General features: G+C 40.2%; 1 protein-coding gene across 1 annotated transcript; it reads right to left on the reverse strand.

The window, feature by feature from the left end:
• Nucleotides 1-260: 260 nt before the first annotated feature.
• Nucleotides 261-23,040, reverse strand: LOC125377913 (glucose-6-phosphate/phosphate translocator 2, chloroplastic-like). The gene is made up of 4 exons (XM_048392016.1): nucleotides 22,978-23,040; nucleotides 5,973-6,903; nucleotides 3,178-3,507; nucleotides 261-283 (listed from the first exon to the last, which is right to left on the reverse strand). Exons 1-4 carry the CDS (start codon nucleotides 22,999-23,001, stop codon nucleotides 261-263), a joined length of 1,308 nt encoding a protein of 435 aa, XP_048247973.1. The 5' UTR covers nucleotides 23,002-23,040.
• Between the last annotated feature and the right edge of the window lie 1,341 nt (nucleotides 23,041-24,381).

The following is a 24,381-nucleotide window of genomic DNA, read 5'->3' on the forward strand; positions in this document are numbered from 1 at the left end:
CTCGACCGGCCGGAGTTTGACAACGACTTTCGTGTTGAGACGGACTCTAGAATAAACAACATCTCAAAGATACCACTTCTGGACGATGATCCTATACTGAAGAGAGACATAGAAATACACGAACTAAAACGACTGAAACAAAGCTTAAAAATGAGAAAGTCACCAGGACCGGACCAAATCACAAATGAACATATCTATTTCGCTGGAGATATGCTTCTAAAACACTTAACTCAACTGTTTAACATGATGATACGAACATGCTACAGCCCTGCACTGTTGAGATCTGGAACAATTATTCCAATATATAAAGGAAACAATAAGGACAGATCGGATCCTGCAAATTACAGAGGTATCACTCTGACGTCAGTGGTGGGAAAACTGTTCGAAAAGATCCTATTAGAGAGAATTGAGAGACATATCAAATATATGGAGCCCGACTTCCCACATAGATTACAATGTGGCTTCAGGCGAGAACACGGTGCAAACATAGCTACCTACATACTCAAAGAAGTCATATATTTCTATACGGAAAGGTCTTCCAACGTATACACGGTGTTTCTTGATAATGAGAAAGCGTTTGATCGCATCTGGCACAATGGACTACTCCTAAAATTATTCATCCTTGGTGTGCAAGGGAAAGCCTGGCATATCATACGTCAGTCGTATCACGAATCTACTGCATGTGTCAAATATGCCGGTGAGACAAGTCGAACGTTCCCAATCGGACAAGGTGTAGGACAAGGACGTGTCTTATCCGCCTGGATGTTCCTTGTGTATATTAACGAGCTTATAATCCGCCTTGACCATTTGAAACAAGGTGTTATGCTTGGACGTGATCACTTCCAGGTTGTCCTACTCGCGGATGACACAACTCTCATAAGCTCAACAAGTAGTGGCATATGCATGTCCTTACAGACTGTACATCAATATGCTTGCCAATGGAGATTGACATATAGTGCAAGAAAAAGCTGTGTTCTGGTGTTTAAAGGTGGAAACAAAATCAACCAACCAGGTTCTTTTAGACTAGGTAACCATATACTGGAAATGAAATCGAACACAATATATGCAGGTTCTATTATCAGTACTCATTTAGAATCCGAAAGGACCAGGAGAGCTTGCGCTAAGGCGAGGAAGAATTTGAATTCCCTGAGAGATATTGGTCTAAGAGCAGGTGGTCTGAACCCAGTCTGCTGTATGAACATATGGCGTAGAGTAATAATTCCAGGTGCCTTCTACGCGTGTGAACTGTGGTCAAATATGTCCAAGACAGAACACAATGAAATTGAAAAACTCCAGCGCTACTTTGCACGTAATGTACAAAATTTTCATGTAAGATCTTCGACCGTTGCAACTATTCAAACGCTGGGATTGTGGACAATGACATCCGAGATTGACAAAATGAAGCTGATGTTCCTTGGGAGGATGTGTAGAAGCAGCCACAGATATGCCCCGAAAAAGGTGTTCTATTTCAAGTGTGCTCAATATATAACAGGCAGTGACAAAAGTAAGTCTGTAACACATGATCTACTCAATGTGGCAAAGAAATATGAATTATGGACCATAATAGTTCACTTTATGAAAACTAACCAGTTTCCATCCAAGGATGTGTGGAACAAAACCGTACAGACTAAAATAACAGAACATGAAACTGCTCATTGGCACACGAGTCTGCGAGATCACCCTGAATTAAACAGATTTATTAAAATTCACAGTAAGCTTGTACCTCATAGACTGTGGAATATGTGTATTCTGTACAATATACCAACTAGACCAATGTATGCACTTGTGAAACTGGGAACACTACCAATAACACCTGGACAGTGTTTAATGTGTGATGAGGAGTGCGATGACATAATAAAGCACCAACTGCTATGTTGTACAGCTTTAGATGATGCAAGGAACACCCTCTATGAACATCTATTTGACTCTTTAAACCTCGAACAATACATGCGTATTGAGGACTGTGCAGATGACGAAGTCAAACTTGTGACATTGCTAGGTGGTATAACCCCTATTGTAGAGGATATGAGCCTTGACAGATGGGCTGAATTCATATCTTCTGTATCACGAGACATAAGCTCCTGGAACCTGCGATCACTGCTCTATCTATAGACAGTATATCTCATACCAGGACCAGGACATGTAAATATTCAGTATTGCCAATTTCTCTGCAAAATATAATGTTCGTGTAAATATGCTGGGTTAACATGATTCCAAATGTATATCACTCTCCGAAATTAATGGAGGAAATAAAGATCATTCATTCATTCATGTTGATACATGTGTACATAACCAAACACATGTTGATACATGTGTACATCTACCATATACATGTTGATACATGTGTACATCTACCACATACATGTTGATACATGTGTACATAACCACATACATGTTGATACATGTCTACATAACCACATACATGTTGATACATGTGTACATAACCAAATACATGTTGATACATGTGTACATCTACCACATACATGTTGATACATGTGTACATCTACCACATACATGTTGATACATGTGTACATCTACCACATACATGTTGATACATGTGTACATCTACCACATACATGTTGATACATGTGTACATCTACCACATACATGTTGATACATGTGTACATCTACCACATACATGTTGATACATGTGTACATAACCAAACACATGTTGATACATGTCTACATAACCACATACATGTTGATACATGTGTACATAACCAAATACATGTTGATACACGTGTACATCTACCACATACATGTTGATACATGTGTACATAACCACATACATGTTGATACATGTGTACATAACCACATACATGTTGATACATGTGTACATAACCAAACTCATGTTGATAAATGTGTACATCTCCCACATACATGTTGATACATGTGTACATAACCACATACATGTTGATACATGTCTACATAACCAAACATATGATGATACATGTCTACATCTACCACATACATGTTGATACATGTGTACATCAACCACATATATGTTGATACATGTTTAACATACCTATTTCTAATAACCATCATGTCTTGTATTGTATTGCTGTATTTTGGGTATGGTATCATTATACTTGTGCAATAATTCTATAGCCATGTCCAAAGCCATTTTACTGTCCTTTGCCTCCTTAATATAGGGTACACCCCTTGTCCAGCTGTTACGATAGCTGGACACCTTGTGGTAGTTGTTGTCCAGTATCACGTGAGGGATGCCCAGCAGGGTGGACAGGATGTGTCCGTGTAGGCGGTCAGTGATGACCACTCGTCCTCGCTGCAGGAACAACATGCCGTTGGTGGCAATGTGAAAGGCATACTCCATGGCAGGAGATTTTGGGGTCGGCCAACTCAGCCAATCTGCCACATGATAGGATAGCTGATGGGGAATATATGGCATTTGGTATTTGGTGCTCTCATCATCACTCCGCCTCATCCACAAAATGTCAAATGTTGGGCTCACGAATCTCTCCACACTACCTATCTCAAAAGCCATGTCTGGAACAAGTAAAAGCCGTGGTTTTGTTAAGACTTTGCGAACTCTGTCTAATGACATCCTGTCCCGAATGGTGATGGTCAAATGTGGATGACTGTTATAAACATTTGCATAGTGTCTCGTTTTTATTTCAGGGTATCGCATCCAAACACTCTGAGGGAATAGTACTACCTTGTGTTCTTTAAACCTATTCAGAACCTTTTCTCTGATAATGTCCAACCCTTCATACGAGAATATGTTTCCCCCACCCTGAAGTAGAACGACTGTCTGGTTTCGAGGATATCCCTTTGCGATTCCATATGATCTTTCAATGTTTGATGTTGAACATTTACTGGTCATACAATAGTAAAGAAGTTCGATTCCCATTCGTCTCAAAAAATAAATCTCTCCTGTAGCAATGGCAGGATCTCCTTTGTTCTCATAATCAGCCAGGTCAAACAACAGGGCGTACTTGGCACCACCGAAGAGATCGCTGAATACATTTAAATGGATCCGTTTTGCTTCTTCTATGACATCATAATGAGTGGGTAAAAGGGGAGACAAGAGGTCGGTTGAGTTAGGATGATTCAGTAGACGCAGTTTCCGAAAGGCATCGATATCTATGGAAGCATGCTCTTCAATCTTCTTTATGATGTTAGAGTCTAGTTCTTTTCTTGTTGTCCGTGAGTTGGTGTCTATTGGTTGGTTTTGGTGGATGTTTGAAATGACTGAAAAAACACGTCCTGTGTTATGGGCCATGTAGAGGTTTGTACCAACAGTCATCACAGACAATGTCACCAGAGCTGCTCCCAGGACTGTAATTCTCCAAAATCTCGAACCTGATGAAAACCGAATTATGATAACGAATTATTACTTTTACAACAGCATGAATTTTGTTGATGGCGTCCTATTATCCAACTTGATAGAAATTAAACATGCAAAACCATAATTATTGTTAAGAATTGACTGTGACCTTTTCGAGATAAATGGCATTTCAAAACAAACGATAGTATTACAACGCACTATTGAGGATATAATGTGGAGACAATAATCACAGGACACATATGCCTAACTGGGTAACTCAACCCTGTGTGTCATTTTGGGTAGCATTCTGTGGGGAACCTTGGTCAGAAGAGGCCCCTTAGTTTCTCATTCTCGTAATATTGACTAAAGTGGGGATTGGGTGTTGAGCGTATGAGACTCGGATGACCGGTGTCAGCGTACCCCAATGGAGCTGTTCTCTGCTCATGTTTGTAGTCACTGGTTGTCTGGGACCACTTGCACAAAGCGATCTTAGCGCTACGACTATTGTAAGCCTATGCTAAAGTATGGGAGTTACGCTCATTTTAGCGCTAAGATCGCTTTGTGCAAATGGGCCCTGGTCTTGACTGCAGCGTTACATTTACTCACTCACATCTGGGACCGAAACAAGGACATAACACTGACTGAGTAAGGATAAGAAATTTATGGATGGACAACTTCTTTATTACAATTAAGAACGACGTTTCGGTGTAGGTTCTAACACCGTTATCAAGCACTTGCTACACCGAAACGTCGCTCTTAATTAATTAAACGTCGCTCTTAATTGTAATAAAGAAGTTGTCCATCCATAATTTTTTTATCCTTCCTCAGTACTCCAACTTCTAAATGCCTATCAAACAAATAACACTGACTGTTCTTGACTAACCCGTCATGGAGAAGTTGACCTTTGGCGTTGCTATATTGAACATAGTTATGATAGACTCATTCATTCTTATTGAAAGGAGAAGATCCATCTTTTCGCACCCATTTGCAATAGTCTCATTGTGTGTTGATGTTTCACATATCAAACAACGCTTTTTAAATCATGATAATGTTCACAACTTATAGACACTGTTCTCAAAAGGAAGCGTTTCTAACGATCTGATTTTAACATACAGAAACTTTCAGGTATATCAAACTCAAAGGGATCATAGATATATAATTCGTCACAACCGGAGTTCGTTATAAGCATTTCCACTGTCAGACATCTTGAATCAAGTCACGGAAGGTCAAGCGATTCATGAGAGCGGAAGGTCCAGGGTTCTATCCCCGGCCGCGTCATACCAAAAGACGTTAAAAGATGGTACTTGTTGTTACCCTGTCTGGCGCTTGGCATTGAGGGGCTAAAACAAGGACTGGTCGGCTCAGAGTCAGTATACTGTGTCTGAGTGGAGTATTCATGTTAAACTGCGGCATGGTATCTCAGTGTGCAAGCACTTTAAATCGACATCAGTCCGGACTAGTACAAGCAGACACACACACACACGCTCGTGCATGCACGACCTTATATAAGTGCAATACTCTTGGACGCGACGTTACACCCCATTTCACCACACCTACTTTAGTTTACATATGGTAAGAGTGGAGACTTCTCGCCACGAAAAGCTGAAAGATTGCTGATTCGGCATTAATCAACAGTCACATACTCGCTCACTTTTAGGGTAATAACTATGACACATAATCTCACCTGGCTCTCTTACTCCGCCAATAATCGTTGACATATGCAGTTGAGTTTTCTGTAATGTATAGATGATCAGACCAATGAAGGATAGCAGTAGGCCGGATATGTTCTCAATGTTCAGAACCCCTTTCCCAGCTATACACAGCAATACTACGACACACACCCGCTTGAAGATGTTGAGGAGAGCATGGGTGACAACAGACAGTGTTTTGAGCACCAGGGCTACTGATAGGTAGGAGTACAATACATGGAAGATGGCGGATATTAGGGATAAAATGTACAAAGGTGCAACGTCCAAGCCATTGGGTGTCTTCGCCAATATGACTAATCCTACCAAAGCCACAGCGTTCACAGAGAGAATAGATTGAACAGAACGTGGAACAATCTGCATCTTCACATCGAAGAGTTTCTTCATGGCAATATTTCTGAACGCCAGTGCCAGATTAGAAACCAGAGCCCAGATTAAACCTCGAGACAAGATGGCGTCTTGAAATGGATTTCCCGTGAAGATGACGGCTCCGGTGACGATGATGGGGAGGCTGAGAACTGTTGACACTGAAGGGGTAACAGCAAACACAACCCACTGAACAAGAGCGCTTGTGACTGGTTCCAGCATCTTAATGGCAAAGGTTGAGGAAGCGCGAATCAGAGACATGCTGTAATTGGTGGAAAGTGTAGCGACCACGTGGCTTACACCACATATAAGTTTAAAATGTTTCAAGTTTCCCTTTTGGTGGATGCTTTCATGGTTGTCTTCTGCTGTAATCTCCAGACACGAGACACAAAATAACAACTGGCAAAATGATATGATACACACTCCTGTAAGAGTCGGCCCGCTTTGGATCAAAAACTCTTTTGCAATATGATGACACAAAAAGGAGGTAATAGTCCACAGAGAAAACGCTGTGCTGATTAACACACACTGGTTGATCAAAATCTGCCAAAGAGAAACATGTCATTTTATAATTATCTTTCAGTACTACAACAATAATATACTACCATCAGCATTTCACACATCAAAAAGCAAAATTCAGTTTGTGTAGATCTTTTTTGTCTGCAAGGAAAACAAGTATATATTATGGGAAGATTAACAATTTGCAATTATGGAATACGAACGCGTTATACCTACAGGTGACAAACATGCTTGTATATGCAAATTGAATAAGTGGTGGGTGCTACCGGTATGGTAGAACATGCTTACCCTTTTCGCGAACACCTAGTGTCATCACTGAATGAGTGAGTGAGTTAAAATTTAACGTCGCATCGGCATCATTTGAGCCATATAGCGACGAGCCCAAGTTTATTTATTCACAAGTGAGTCATTAATGTCAAGTAATTCAAAACAGATTTCATCAAACACATGTGGGCATAACATTCTCAAATATGCAGTTTAAAACACGGGCTGTAGGCCACCAAAAACCAAAGTTAGGCCACCTCGCTGTATTGTGGGTGGAAAACACAGTTGTATGCTGGATTTGATTTTTCATCTCATTCAGCCAATAAGGATGCAATAGTACAGTTAATAAGCGAACCTCCTGTTGACGCGCTATTTTAAACACATGGCGAACAATCAAATACACGTGTAAGTTGTGAATAAGAGGCTTTTGTTCAAGGCTGCTTTGAACAGTATATCAGTTACCGTATTCGACGTAATAAGCGCCCCAGGCGATATTTACTGATATATTACCTAGTGAACAATCCCAATTAGCACCCCTTCTGATTGATCAATGTATACAAGACTTATTTATTCGTGTATAATACGCACTCGTGTGTTATATGCACCCTTAATTATGGGCAATTAAGTTCTGGAAAATATATCTGTCGTGTATGATACGCACATACTTTTCTTTTGTATCATTTCAGGCTGTCAGCATAAACCACGAAATTTACGATCTTTCAACTCACCAAAACAAAATTCTCACCAAAATTATATTCTAATAAGGGCCCCCTATTTCTAATTTTGAGAACGCCTCGGGCGCTTATTACGTCGAATACGGTAGTTCAGGTCATCTTGATGTGGGAGGAAAGGTCTTAGTCGTATGTGAGTTAGGAACGGATGGTTACACCAACACGAGAGCAAGTAATGAACTGCATGATTTCTTCAGGCCGATCTGTTTTCTATATTAAACCTGAATGTCCTGTGTTTGTTTGGTTGCTTGTTGTATAACACCATACTCAGCAATATTACAACGTTATGACGGCGGCCTCTATATAATCGAGTCTGAACCAGATATTCCAGTGATCGATATTGTGAGCAACGATTCTGACCATCAGGTCCATGTGGTCATCTCTTACACCCAGCATCCACACAGGATGCTAGGGAGCTTTTTTAGCCCTGACTCCATTCCCGACGGGGCACTGCCTCGTGACGTATTGTATGCCAATTATGATGCCGTAATCTTTTATCATGATTTATCATCCAAAACTGGCTCCCACAGGAGACATCGCTTGGGTGGGATCAAGCGATATCTACACTGTATATATCGCTGCAATGAAATTGCATCACAATGCTTTGCAGGCCATTATGACGTCATTGGTTACCCCCCCCCCCCCCCCCCCCCCAAACACCTAAATAACCTGGACAGGAAATACTGCTGATAGCCTCTGGTCAACTCAGCCGCGCTACCGCAGAATGTTCGTCCAACTCCGCATGGGGCATTCAAACACACTGAAATGTTTTCGCCTTGCATCAAAGATGGTGGACAAGTGAAATCGTATGAAATTTGGCTATTATAGGTCGCTGTCTCTTTTTTGATTACCCAATAAAGTCACTTCAACATTCAATTTCCGATACCAGTAAATGAATAAGTGTGTTTAACGCTACAATTAGTCAAAGACCAACGTTGTCTGGTTTGATGACACACAATCTACCAGGTAGCACATTGTGTACACCCTATCCCCATTTAAGACTCCACTGTGCGTATTCCTGGTGACAAAAAGGCATCATGTACCTAGGAATCTCATTAAAACATTCATGCACGGCATTCTCTACCTCTAGAAGATTATATAGTTAACATGCTTATCCAAGTCGAACTATCATGCCGCTCAAAAATCCAGCAGACACACACACACACACACACACACACACACACACACACACACACACACAACGGACCTAAATAACCTGGACAGGAAATACTGCTGATAGCCTCTGGTCAACTCAGCCGCGTTACCGCAGAATGTTCGTCCAACTCTGCATGGGGCATTCGCAGTGGCTTCAAACGCCCTGAAATGTTTTCGCCTTGCCCCCAAGATGGTGGACAAGTGAAATCGTATGATATTTGGGCTATTTTACGTCGCGATCTCTTTTTTGATTACCCAATAAAGTCAATAAAGTTGTAGTTATTATGGCACTGTTTTATTTCTTTAAAAATATATTACGTGTTCATGAATAACAATTGAGATGAACATTCAATTTCCGATACAAGTAAATGAATAAGTGTGTCTTACGCCACAATCAGTCAAGGACCAACGTTGTCTGGTTTGATGACATTATGTACACCATATCCCCATTTAAATCTCCACTGTGCGTATTCCTTGGGACGAAAAGGCCCCATGTACCTGGGAATCTCATTAATACATTCATGCGCGGCATTCTTTACATTAAGAAGATCATAGTTAACATGCTTATCTAACTCGAACAACCATCCCGCCCAAGATGAATTTTGATTTACCAATCCCTGAAATGAAAAGACGTGCGTTACGAAGTCGTTACCAAGTCGTCATCAATATCCGTAAATGTCTGTGATATTATTACCCATCCAAAGCCGAATATATTTATTGTGCTTTCTTGACGACAAATGTCATAATTGGGATAACATTTTTTTAGTAAAGTACAGATTCTCGTACTTTTTTGGGTTGACTCCCGTCCGGGGTTTGAGCCCACACTGTGAGTGAGGCACCCAATCGCCAGGAAACAAGTCAGCGATCTAATCCATTCTCAGTAAACTACATATTCTCGTAATATTTAAGGTTGAGATAGTGGACGTTGATGGACAAATTAAAGCCAAAACCTAACTTATGAATGATCGGTAATGGGCAATGGACAATGGGCAAACGGGAGGCCGGGGTAATCAGCGCTAATTATCTGTTGGCTTCCCTTGTTACGTTTCCTTCATTGCTATCTTTTTACTTTTGTTGTTCTTACAGGTACTTGTATATGTTCTCTGCCTCATAGCATTTATTCACCCGATGAAGGGGTGAGTTTATACACCGAAACGTTGTGTTCCTCATAATAAAGACGTTGACATTCATATTTTTTTCCTTATGTGTATCACTTCTTAATGGCCTTCAAAGACTCAATCTAGCTTTGTTTTTTAAATGTGGAGATATTTGCTTAGAATATAATATGGTCATGCCTATAAACATTTTATAGCTGATGACATTGCTTAATCTGCAGGAATGCAGTACACGTTATAGCAAGCTGTGATCTTTATTCACACTTTAGATATTCGAAATGGAGATCTGTATGTTTATCGTAATCTTCCGCAACTCTCACCTCCTGACCAGTTGAACTTCTTAGTGCATTCTGATGCCATTGGAAAATTCCAGGCTGCCCTTCTTTCTGTGATGTTTTGACGAATGAAATCTTTTGCGTTATGATAATCTCTGTTTGCTGATATACAATATGTACATATTGTAAAATATTTGAATGCAAGCAATGTAAACATAAGTGCGGATGCACGAAGGCGGTTATAGTCATAGTTATAGTGCGATGTATATAGGGGAATAGTAGGAGGGTGTATTTATGTAAGCACGAATACCGATACATGACGGCGGATATAGTTATTGTTCGATGGATGTTGGGGAATGGTGGGAGGATGGATTATGTATGTAAGCATGCGCATGGATCCATGATGGCTAACGTAGACATAATGGTGGGGAAAGAACAATGCGATGTGTGTGTGCGTGCGTGCGTGCGTGCGTGCGTGCGTGCGTGCGTTGTTGTTGGCGAACATGTTGTGAAATGATTGTGTAAGTAAGTTAAGTGGGTGAGGATGTGGCAGGTATGAGTATTGATACATGCAGACTTGGGGTTGGGGGACATGGCGTGCCTGTTCTGATGTCTTTTGTTTCACTCACTTGTAGTGTTTTCTTTTACTCAAAAAAATGTGTTACTGATTTTAATGACTGAATATGTAGTGTCTCAAAGGTCATACTGACCGGGCATTCTACATATCTATGCGAACTACGTAGTCATTTTTATGCTGTACAATTCTTCTTCACACACACACACACACACACACACACACACACACACACACACACACACACACACACACACACACACACACACACACACACACACACACACACACACACACACACACACACACACACACACACACACACACACATGAGGTTTCACATTTGTAAAATTATCTCTCTTATCTGTCTGCACCATCAACTTGACTGCCCTCAGCCCCTGCAGTTTTCCCATCCCATATTGCCAAGCAGGTCACCCACAAGGAGGAATACGGCCCTCCTTCAGTCCAGCTATACTGTGCCCAGCACAATATGTTGTGAATACGTAGCCTTGCTGTGGCAAACATTTTGTAACAATTTGGCAACAGAAAATATAATTCAGTTTTATTTCAACAAAAACGGAAAAAATCGGATCCTGCTTATTTTGTGGATACCATAAAAATAAATCAAACCAATGGATCGTTTGAGCTAGCATGAATATAAAAAAGTAATTAGCAAGTCGATAGTCATAAGTCCCTCTGTTGGTCCCAAGTGAAATGTTCTTCATATATACTGTAAATCATGAAATTAATGCAATCATGCGAGTATAGAACCCTGGCCTAAAATGCGTCATGACATTTATGAAGGTAGCCTTGCAAAATCACTGTGGAGTCACAATTCAATAATGTAGTATTGGCTGATAGACGTTCGACCGAAAATATCATTTGCTAACTTCAACTGTTCATCTAATTTCCATTAATGTATGTTACATAGTTAATATGTTCATGGGCTTCTTCACTGAATGTATAGTGTGGAGGACTACTTCACTGTAGGATAAATATTTTAAAACGTGTACTTTTTCCTAATTTAACACCCTTAAAAGAGGCTGTAAATAATGTGGATATCTCATATAGAAATAAAGAGTCGTGGTCGTTGTTTATGGTACAATAAACAACTCCTACTCGTCGTTTGTGTCTTAATTACATGACCATATACACTAGCATTATATCTTTTCATGTTTATCAGTCAACAAAAGCGACATAAGCATTTCCATTACCATAAGAAACCCTTGCCAAAAGTAGCGGCAACTGCACGATTACGACAAGACCAGGAGCATGTTTCATGATTCACCATAAAAATGATGACACTGGGTGCTCGCAAAAACGCGAGCTCAATCCGCTCCACTAGTGGCACCCGCAAAGGCAAGCAAATTGTTCACCTGAAAAGGCAGAGAATTGCATCAGACATCATTTTGGTCATTGATACGTCAAACCTTGAAATGTCGTCTACACGTCCAACACAAAGCCCAAGCAAGGACCCTAATCCTTTAAACCCGCCCACAGTTATGTTAATTACATAGTTTTTACATTTTCCCCTAACCTTAAGTAATATATCCTAGTTCTGAAGTAAATCGTATTTACCCGTATGAATCGTCTTATGTCATTTATTGCCGATAAACAGAATATGCACACTTTCTGAAAGTAATGAGTGATAAGTCACGCACCAAACCTATACTATCGATATACATCCTGCGCTTACTTACAAAAAACTGTTGGGTTAACAAGATACGTATATTAAAGTGCCATGCTTACCTGATGGGTTATCATCCTAATTTGAAATAAGGACATAGATAGCTACCACTCATCTTTCAATATTTTTCAAGGTTGGGTTATCACCAACATATTTGAATATATACAACAGCTGTACTTGCTTATCTTTATACTTAAAAGCATCAGTGTTGTCTGTCATACAGACCCCGAAACAAATATGTCCAATACAGCCCAATATTTGGCAAAATGAAGAAGGTCTCTCGGCTCCTTTTTATTATATTTTATAACTATTCTTTTATAACTGTTTTTTTCTGTCAAATATGTTCCTTTCAGGGATTAGATGCTATTCTAGCATCAGGTCTGTGGTACGTTCACTACATCAGAGTTGACATTAAAACGATATTTACATATATAAATACATACATGTACATAGCATCTACCTTTTAAGGAAGAGTGCAGGACGACTTGCTTTATACAGATATGTCTAGACATATATGTATGAACATTTGGATGAATATAGATATACCTCCTTATATATAGATAGTGTTCGTAGATGATTGTAGAACGTGCATGAAGAAAATGGAAAATTATGTGAGTAATCGGGTTAATACCACGTTTAACAATATTCAGCCATATTGCGATATTGGTTTCCAACATACAAGACGGACCATGAAATTGTGACTTGAATTTGGAACTGGCTTTCTGGTGTGATGTAACACCCCATAATATCCTGTAGAAAAAGAGCTTAAAGCACGAATGTTAATTCATCAGTATATATGTATTTTGCGCAAAAGGATATTGTAGGATCGACGCTGACATGCGCATATACTAGTAACCTATTCACCATTGCTGTAATATTTAATTTATTTGTATTTTGACACATATCGATAGGAACATGGAGAGTCTGTCTGAAGATATATAGACACGCATGGGATCTTTTGGATATTTGTACCTCACGGCTAGACTAACGCTCAGTCTCTGAAAATATATTACTTTGATTTAAACGAGAAACTATATTTAAATTTAAAGGAGCCCCAGTGGGATGGACATTTCAGCCTGAACCTGTTGAACATCTAGGCTTGTTTCATTTGGGGCTATAGCATTGCAGTGAGGCCTGGGCGGAAGAAAAAAGCTGTTTACACCCATCAGATTCAAGTCACTACTTCTCTCTCCAAACGAAAATAAAATACGAAAAATGTCAGAAGTGTTTCATCTTAATCCTTCTAATTTTCTATTTAGATACAAGTTTTAACTTTAAAATAATTATATGTATCTCATGTTAAAAAAATGTATTATTGGTATATGTGGTGCTGGTACCGTTTTGTCGCCATTGTGTAGCTTTTGTGGAGTTGCTATGAATATCAAATACATGTCTTGAAATATGCACTTGTAACAGAACCCATCATTGAACCATTTGCAGTCTAACCCACCTAATTGCCGTGTATGGACATATTATCCATCTACTTATACATATTTATTATGGACATGTACATAATTTCATTGCAACATATTATTTTAAAAAATACCCATGAAGATCGGGGTTAGAATAGGCCTTCAACAACCCTTGCTTGTACAAAGGCGACTCACATCATCGGGTGGTCAGGCTCGCTGACTTGGTTGATGCATGTTATCGTATCCGAATTGTGTTGATCGGTGCTCTTGATGATCATAACTGGATTGTCTGGTCCAGACTGGATTATTTACGAACCACCGTCATATAGCTGGTATATTGCTGAGTGCGGCGTTTAACAACAAACACTCAAACAAAAACTATTATTAAACACCTTCCAACAATGAGAAATTAAACTTATATTTTCTATATATTCTGTTATATTTATAACATAATTTGATTAATAATTTAATTATTGCATTGCTTTCTTGTCTGTCATTCAATGCACATGTTCAAACCCCTAAACTTTGAATATTTGATTTTTTTCAATAATGGTTACGTTAGTGAGTTGCCTCGATCTCTCGTTACCTTCTCACACGAACAGATTAAAATAATTTGTTTTTACTATCATATTTCAGTTTATTTAATTCATAATACGAAATTAATAATTCATTTATCACAGTATAGATCATATTCGTTTATATCACTATCTGGTGTTAAGGTTTTATTGCAGAAATTATAATGAATTCAAAATGTAGAAAGATACACAATTTGCCATTATTTGACGTTAATACTGTACAAAGTATAATATAATGATGAGAATTCCTGTAACGGACAGTATTTAAGAAAGAAATATTAGTCGATTAGTCAGATATGCCCTTCAGTAGTATTATTGTATATCTCCAGACAGGTTTACATTGTAGTTCTCATTATTTGTGGATAATTCAACAAGCAAAAGTAGAAAATATATATTCTATCATAACGAAAGAATACAGAGTATACAATAACTCGTAATTGTTCAAAAGAGATTTCAAATCACAATAACATATCTAATATAAAGAGAGGTGCTAAAGGTTTAATCTCTACATTGTGCCCATGTTCGTGAGCCCTTGTTCTATTCAGCCAACAGCCCAAACCCGAAACAGCCCTTATCCAATTACACTGACCCAGTCCTCCAGTTCTCCATGCGATACTGTCGCTCTTGTACGTCTCCCAGTCCATAGAGAATAAATTTAAAAGGAATCCAACTCAAGTCTAGAACTATTTGTCAAGCCTAGATTGCCTCAATGCTATCAATGAAAGTAAGCGTTAATAAAAAATATTGTTCTTGGCTGCTTCAGATTATATTTTGTAGATACATATTTTTAACTACGAAAATTGTACTGACACCGGTGTCCCGGTATAAACACTCCCCCGTACAAATTCTCCCCCCGGAGATTTTATACCGGTATAATAAAATCTCCCCCGGGCGGATATATTTCGCGCCCCCCTCAGTATAAAGTCTCCCCCCTGATTATTCGGTTTGTTGCAATGTCTTTAAGTACTATATCCTTTAAATAGTTATCTTTAATGTAAGGAGGGTTACTTTAAAATTATACTAGCCACATAAAGAAACTGTGCACGGAGAAAATATATTCTGGACTGAAATACAACACAGCAAGAACAAAATGATGCAGACGCTGTAGCAGCTGAATGATCGGACCATAAGAAAATGTCAACGGGACCTGAACAACATCTGTTACGATGACGTCAGAAGATCAAAATGGAGTAGGGGGTCAAACGACAAAGTCACAAAGTCAATAACGGGTATGACCACCCTGTGCGTGAATCACAGCAGTGCATCGGCGACGCATGGAGTCCACCAAATGGGCATGGAAGGCCTGGGGAATGGCCTGCCATATCCTCCTCAAATCCTGTGCCAAGTCACGGACGTTATCTGGAGGATGTGGAAGCTGACGCAGACAGCGCTCCATTTCATCCCACACATGCTCTATTGGGGAGAGATCTGGAGAATTTGCAGGCCATGGCAGTAACATGACATTGTTATGGTGAAGGAAATCCATTGCGACCCTAGCCGTGTGAGGACGAGCGTTGTCCTGTTGAAATGTCAATCCTGGGCCATGACGTTGCAGGAAAGGAATGACTACAGGCCTCAGAATCTGATCTCTGTAGCCAACACCGGTGGGATTGCCCTGAACAACCACCAAAGGGGTTCGGTGCCGTGCTGTTATCCCACCCCAAATCATCACAGAGCCACCTCCAAAACGATTTCTCTCCACAATACAGTTGCGTGCATAACGTTCTCCCAAACGTTGGCGCCGGTCACTGTGGGAAATGTTAAACCTCGATTCATCTGTAAAGACAACATTTCTCCACCATATTCGAGGTTGGCGAACATGATTTCGACACCATCTTAGACGTTTGACTCGATGACGGTGTGTCAGGATGGGACGTATGGCAGGGCGTCGTGGTCGAATCCCGTACTGACGTAAACGATTCCTGACAGTGTTGGGATGGATACGGCGCAGTCCAGGAATTGTCTGGGACGTCGTTACTGCCGTTTGGAACCTGTGTCGGAGATGTGTAACTCGAATCCATCTGTCCTGTCTTGGCGTCGTTACTCGGGGACGTCCTGAACATGGTTGGTCGGCAACGTCATTTGTGTTCTGATAACGCCTCACCCATGCCGATATCGTGTTACGATGGCATTGGAAATGTGTTGCCACCTGTTGTTGCCTCATTCCCGCTCGGATCATTCCAATGGCTTCATGACGCTGTGCAGCTGTCAATCTTGGCATGATTTGCTTGTGATATGCTTGTGTCTGCGCCTGAGAAGTTTTGAATTTTTGAATGACCACAGATCATGCTTTCCAAAGTGACAGCAAATTTTGAGTTGCACATGCTGTGTACAGCTGCACATATATGGACGGTGTGCCCTTATATCTATATTTTCTCCATGCACAGTTTCTTTATGTGGCTAGTATAGATTATGAAATATGGTCATAATGAATTGATATTTCAGCATATGTTATTTGGTAACTGTACCTTCCATCCTAAAATAATTATAAGACATAATCATACCAAACAAATTTGAATTAAAAATAACTTAATGTGACAAATACATGTACGGTTACTGTTGTAACTGAAATTCAGAAATCTTATTAATCCTCGCAAACATTCGGTTTTAACACGTAAAAACTGTCAACATATCCACGCGCGCCTCCAGCTCAGGCTGTCCGTTATACTCTGATTTAAGATCTAAAATATATTCCTTAATACAGGCTACGATTTGAAAATGGTATCGGTGTAGGTGAGGTGAGGTGAGGTGAAATGGGGTTTAACGTCGCGTCCAAGATTATTGCACTTATATATAGCGACGTGCATGCACGCGTGTGCGTGTGTGTGGCTGTTTGTACTAGTCCGGACTGATGCCGACTTATATGCTAGTTCACTGAGATACCATGCCGCAGTTGAATGAATACCCCACTCATACACCGTATACTGACTCCGAGCCGACCAGTCCTTGCTTTAAACATAAAACATCATAACTATCTAATTCAGCAGTGATTAAATCTACTGTGTCTTTAAGACAGCGTACGTTTAGATGTATACTCTTTAAATCTGGACTATGCAAAGGTCCTGGATTCGGACTATTTTATCGCAGCAAAAGAGAAAAAGTAAAACTAAGAATGATAATCGGAAATTTTATAAGCAAAATAACCCAAAATATAGAGAAATGTGTATCATCTTCCCGAAATGATTAGCATGTAGAATAAATTCTAAAACACCCACCGCCAGCCTGTATTGAACAACATCAACCGGCATCTTCAAAGCAAAGTGCAAATGCAATTGTTACAATCGGGCTGGCGGTGAATCTTAATGGAAAAACACCTTGTTAAAAAGACACACCGAAACCTGATTTGCATAACTGATGACCACAACATATTGAAAAATATCAAAACAGTAAAAATGATACAGTATAACCTCATAATCAATCGCCAGCTGCCAATATACAAAACAGAATAATACATCAAGATGACAGTTTTCATGTAAAGATTAAGTATTTCTAAGCAAATTAAAGATACATATATCTAGATATTGTGCATATCTTTAAGTTGCTTAGAAATACTTAATCGTTACATGGAAACTGCCATCTTGATGTATTATAATGTATTGTGTATTGACAGCTTGTGATTAATTGTTTCCAGATGGCTCCAGCTGTTGTAGCAGACGACACACTTTCCAACAATGGGGAAAAGGGTAAAAATATGAGTAGGCTGGTTATCATCGAGCAGACGGCTCACCAGTCTGAGATGTATTGAAAATACACACACTTAATTCTCAACCTTATCTAATGTTAATTCAACAATGTATCATATACTTAGCAGTGGGATATTCTGTTTATAATCTCTCATAATTCTATTGAATGGTTCTGTACATTCTATCAATGTTTATTTGCACAAAGCTGTTTTATGTATGTACAGAAGTGGGACATTAATACATTATTGTCTGTCTGTCTACAATGTATACCTTACAATTTAACCGATTACACACGCATGGCAAGTATTTATATAAACGACCGAAAAGGGGTGGGGGGTGGGGGGGGGGGGGCGGGGGGGGGGGGGGGGGGTGGGGGGGGGTGGGGTGGAATTCTGGGGGGAGATTTTATTTCGTAGGTGGGGGGAGAGTTTATTTCGAGAGGGGCGGAACTGTACCGGTATAAATTCGCCGGGGGGAGATTTTATTCTGGGGGCGAATATATTTCGTGACAGGGTCCAGGCACACAATGACAAGTGAGGATGCCGCGCTATTCTTAATTTCAGACTAGAGCTGTGGAAATCTAGACTTTCCAAATCATTATAGACTTGAGTTGGTCTCATTTTTTACATTATTCTCTTGGGTCTACGTCACAGTTCAAGCCACACAATAACAAGACCAGTAAGTCCCCCGGCGGAGCGCCTGGATTTTGGTTATATCATCTATTTTATATCATCTATCTATATCAACCAAACTCTCTGACTTATCCCAGACTAAGCTAAGACGCTAAGTTCAAAATTAAAGGGTCTAAATGACAAGAAACAACGCTTCTGTTTGAATTCGTACATGTACCAGGGAATTCTCAGGGTTTTCCCCAGGAATGTGGAAGTGGTCAGTGTTTATGTCATTTCAGGAATATAGTCACGTGAAAAACGTCATGTGACCGACCTCTCCTCCAATGGAAAAGCCGTATATCTTGTAAACTTCACATAAAAAAATAGTTACTGTTATAACCAAATGAAACACAACCCATTATCCGATAGAGGTATCTGTGCATAGCGGAGGGATATGTTATCACAATAAACTTGGTAACATGGTTTGATTTGACTTCTTGGCGCGTGTCTGAATTCCTTTAACATGTTACATATCCTAAAACTGCTAATCTCGCTGCACTACGCGCGACAGATACTAGAGCAAGGCATGCCAGAAATACGAAACCTTATGCTTACCGAAAGGACGCCTTAGGCATCACGTGCGTCGGGGGACCAGCGCCATTTCATTGGCTGTTAACAGTTGTACAAGGCGGGGCACAAATAATCGTTTTTCCGTCCATTTTACGCTTGAAAAACTCGACCCTTTTCCGGACACTTTCTAGACGCTCGCCAATTAATCAATTTTAATGAATTTTTAGTCGTTTTTCCGTCCAATGACCATATACGGAAAAAAACGACGTTTTCGTGTTTGCAGTGAATTATATTCTAACAGTGAATTGTTGAAACTTTCAATGAAAACGGAGTCCATACAATGAACGTAGTTGTGTGTTTGTACACAACAGTACTTTTCAAAGCTTGACACAGAAGTAGCTCAGCCTTTGGGTCACAAATCAGTGTTTTGGATGATTCATAGTGCGCGTCGAGTCTACATCTTGAACTTTCGGAACAGTTTTTAAGGATATCTTTGTTATAATTGACCACATTCGTAATACTATCGGGGGCACGGGTGGCCCAGTCGTCTAAGGCGCCACGATTCGCTGTGCAGAGTTGCGTCCCTATGATTGTGGGTTAGAATCCCGGTTCGCCCCGATTATGTTTCTAGGTTTGTCAGCAATTACCCTCGCTCGTGGGTTTCACCGAAGTGGTAAACGTCTGACACCTGCATCACTTCGGGCTTTCCTCCCACATTAAGCTTACACGCCGTGATATAACTGGAATACTGCTATAAGCGGCGTTAAACCCAACTCACTCACTCACTCGTAATATTATCGCGGAGCTTCTTCGCATCTTGATCGCAGTTCCTAATCGCAGTCTGTTAAGACTTGTGCACGGACTGGATCGATATTTTTCTCAATATTATGAGAAAGTATTTTCGAGAAGTTGTTTGTTTGTCACAAGATTAGGGTTCCCTTCTCCAAGAAAAGTTTTGATTTTCTTCGCTTGTTCATAAATGAAATCAATCTCGTCTCTGTTTTCAACTGAAAAGTTAATTTTTCCTCGTGGCGAAGTTTCCTTTTCTCTGCTCTCCGAATTTCTTCGTTTCACAGCTTCCGGATTGTCTTTCGAATATTTTCTCTTAATCCCGCCAATATCGGTTAATATTCCAGCAATACCTGCCATTCTTAACAATATTCGTCACACAATAGATCGGTTGCATAAAATCAGCAGACAACAAATAAAGAGAAACGCGGGAAATTAGGCGTGGCTTATGTAGCCCCTAGGGGTGTGACAGGTTACTTTCGCTTTTGATAAAAGTTTAACTTTGAGACTTTTGATAGAACCCAACTTGAGTTGAACTTATTATTTCGTTTATCACATGTTTTGTTAATATAAAACAACATTGGTCAATTTGGATTGTTTGAATGCAATGAATGCCACTAACCATCCAGACCATCACAACCCATCCACCCCCGAGTGTATTATACTACCCACCAACGCTTGGGTCACGCGACATAAGAAACAGCTGACCAAAACAACGCGCTACCATTATTTTGAGGGTTGTAGAGGGTGCTTTCCATAAATTAAAATTTTGATTTGTGATGACTAGTCATGCATAAATATGCTTATTTGTTATGTTTAATGTTACTAATTCTTGGTAAATAATGAAAAATTCCTGATATCGCTACAAATCGTATATTCATCAAACCTTTTCATGAGGGGTAGTATATTTTTCATACAATGAGCTCTTCCAAATTCTATCGGTTTCTAATAAGTATCACAACCAAGAAAATTTTGACAAGTCGCTTTCACGTTCGTTCATTGATCATATTTTCAACGCTTTCATGATGTCATCCAAGTTCTCTGTAATGCATATTGTAAGAGGCGACTAACGGGATCAGGTGGAGAGGGTCACCACCTTGGTTGATGCATGTCATCGTATCCTAATTGCGTGGATCGATGCTCATGATGTCAATCACTAGATTGTCAGGTCCAGACTCGAATATTTACAGGCCACCGTGATTTAGCTGGAATAGTTCTGGGTGCGGCGTTAAACAGTTGGAAATGTTGGAAATGCAGACAAAGACCGACGTCGTTGAGTGTGATTTTACGGTCGGTTAAGGCGTCACTCAGAAGTGAAACTTTGACATGGTCGGTTGAATTGTCATTGTAATGTATTTTATGTTTAGTTCCCATATTCTTACAATGATATTATTCCCTGGCATATTCTTCATAATGTTAAGGAGGTATACAGGGAGATTTCTAAAAAAAAGTACCCAAGGCTACACGTGTAAAATATTAACTTTGTTTTCTTGTTTTTCGAGCACAGCGTTCGTTTTTATATCTGATTTATTTCACTTTATGTCATCTAGGCCCTTTGTTTATGTGGCAAAGGTCAAATGTACAAGGAATTCAGGGATGTATGTATCGTTTATGTGTAAAGTTTGTAATATATGTAATGTAATCAGCGTATAGTATATAATACATGCAAGTGAAACGTGATTTGTAAACACTATGCCTTATGATAAGATGATGGAAAGTTCAATTTTGGCGTTGTGTTTGTGCATTTTCTGAACCGTTCTAAATGATTCTAGACTTGTTGACGACGTTTCTGTATGACCATTTGTGTTTGATAAATCCAAGCTGTGTGAAGATAATATTGTTAAATTAAAATACAGCTGGATTACACATTGTGGAGAAACATCAGGTGTGGACAGAACTAGTTTTGGAGTGAGTGAGTGAGTATGGTTTTACGCCGCTTTTAACAATATTCCCGCAATATCACGGCGGGGGACACCAGAAATGGGCTTCACACACTGTACCCACGTCGGGAATCGAACCCGGGTCTTCGGCGTCACAAGCGAACGCTTTAACCACTAGGCTACCCGACCGCCCCTCAAAGGCTGGAGGCATGCACATGTAACACTGTGCTACTCCCTCACTGATGATAGACCCCCGATATAAAGTTTTAATTGTCACGAAACCCCAGAGTGAGTGAATTTGGTTTAACGCTGCTTTTAACAGTATTCAAGTTATATCGCGGCGTGTCAGCTTAATGTGGGAGGAAAGCCCGAAGTGATGCAGGTCTCAGGCGTTTACCACTTCGGTGAAACCCACGAGCACGGGTATGGTGCTGACAAACCCAGAAACATAATCGGGGCGGACCGGGATTCGAACCCAAAATCATAGGTTTCTGGTGTGCCCAAGGGACGCAACTCTGCACAGCGAATCGCGACGCCCTAGGCGACTGGGCAATCCGTACCCCACCCCAGAGTAGCATGGCTACAGCGTACATGCAGCTTAAAACTCCATGAATTCTAACATACTTTACTTGAATTTGCCATGGCCCACTCGCGTTTAATAAACAGGGTGTGCAGATTCACTTTTGTATTGTAGTAAGGCAAGTATCGCGGCGTTATTACAACACACAGTATCCATAATGAGCTTATGAACATATTATTTATCAGGTAAGTACTCACCATTTTGAAAAAACGAAGTACCATTTTGCTCTACCGAAACACAACCAAACTGTAGGAGATCTGCGGCCAATGTGAGTCCGGAAAACGATCTGTGGTTTGTTTGCCTGATGTCTGGGCCTTCTGTACATGAAAGAGTCGATTCCGTTGCTGATAACTGATATTACATTTATTGCGTACACGCACGTATCAAGGACGTTATCATGTAAGTCAATACTTCCTATTGAAAGAAATACGGTGGAACCTCTATCATATAACAACCTCTGGTTTCGATGTAGATTCTGACACCGTTATCAAGAATCGTCATCTTGATGCAATAAGCCAAAAGTTGTTAGCCATAAAGTTGTACTCCTCTACTTTTGGAATGTCAATCAAATAGTTTGCGGTGAGACCTCGTAAGGATTTAGGCAACATTTGGATAACATGAATCACTGTCAGCGCAATCAACGACGTGAAGCGTGGTAATCAATTGTCACCCAAGGTTCACAGACAGGTTCAGACGTTGTGTCGCTCTGCTGTTCAAGCAAATGATCAGATATTACGACCTGTAAACAGTAAATGTAAAACCAGAGGTTGATGGTATGGGTACAGATAAGCCAGGTAAAACACTGTAACAATCCCATCCTCATCTATACCCTTTTTAAGAAATGGATGGGTACGGCGACCTATTTCTGCCACGTATTTCCCGGGATAGGAGGTGTGTGTGTGTGTGTGTGTGTGTGTGTGTGTGTGTGTGTGTGCGTGTGCGTGCGTGCGTGCGTGCGTGCGTGCGTGTGTGTGTGTGTGTGGGGAGGGGTAGAATAACGTTTCTTCGAAGATAGCATCATAAGTGTATTGTAGTTTGACCATCAATAGTAATTCTAACCTCTCAGGAATGATTTCATTGTTTAACTCAGCACTCAACAATATGACGGCAACATGTATATTAGATTGACCAGACAATCTGCTGTAACCGCGCTTGAGCACCCGATCCATTTAGTCGCCTCGTAGGAAAAGCCTATTCTGATAGAGACCAGTTCTAACCCGGAATACCAACAGGGTTCACATAAGTATTTTCATACCATTGTATGTGTGGCTTCAGTGGGTATCGCCCTTTACACAGCCACATGGATTGAAAGGATTTTGTCACCAATATTGTCGAAGACACGATGCAAGTCTTTATTTCGATCATGTCACAGTTAACCCGAACCTCGCCTGAGTCGCATTGTCTGGAACCTGATATATCTGACTAAATGTTACATATATATATATGTGTGTTGCCTGGCCGAGCCGGTATTTGTAATGCTCCCTTGCACACACGTAGACAGCATGGTATACATAATATGGGTTGGTGCGAACAGAACACGGGACAATATCACGAGCAGGATAACATTGACACGCATTTGAAAATTCGCGCACGAATGGTTG

Source organism: Haliotis rufescens, unplaced genomic scaffold, assembly GCF_023055435.1.
Source record: "Haliotis rufescens isolate VD_foot unplaced genomic scaffold, xgHalRufe1.0.p SCAF_105, whole genome shotgun sequence".
Classification (NCBI taxonomy): Eukaryota; Metazoa; Mollusca; class Gastropoda; order Lepetellida; family Haliotidae; genus Haliotis; species Haliotis rufescens.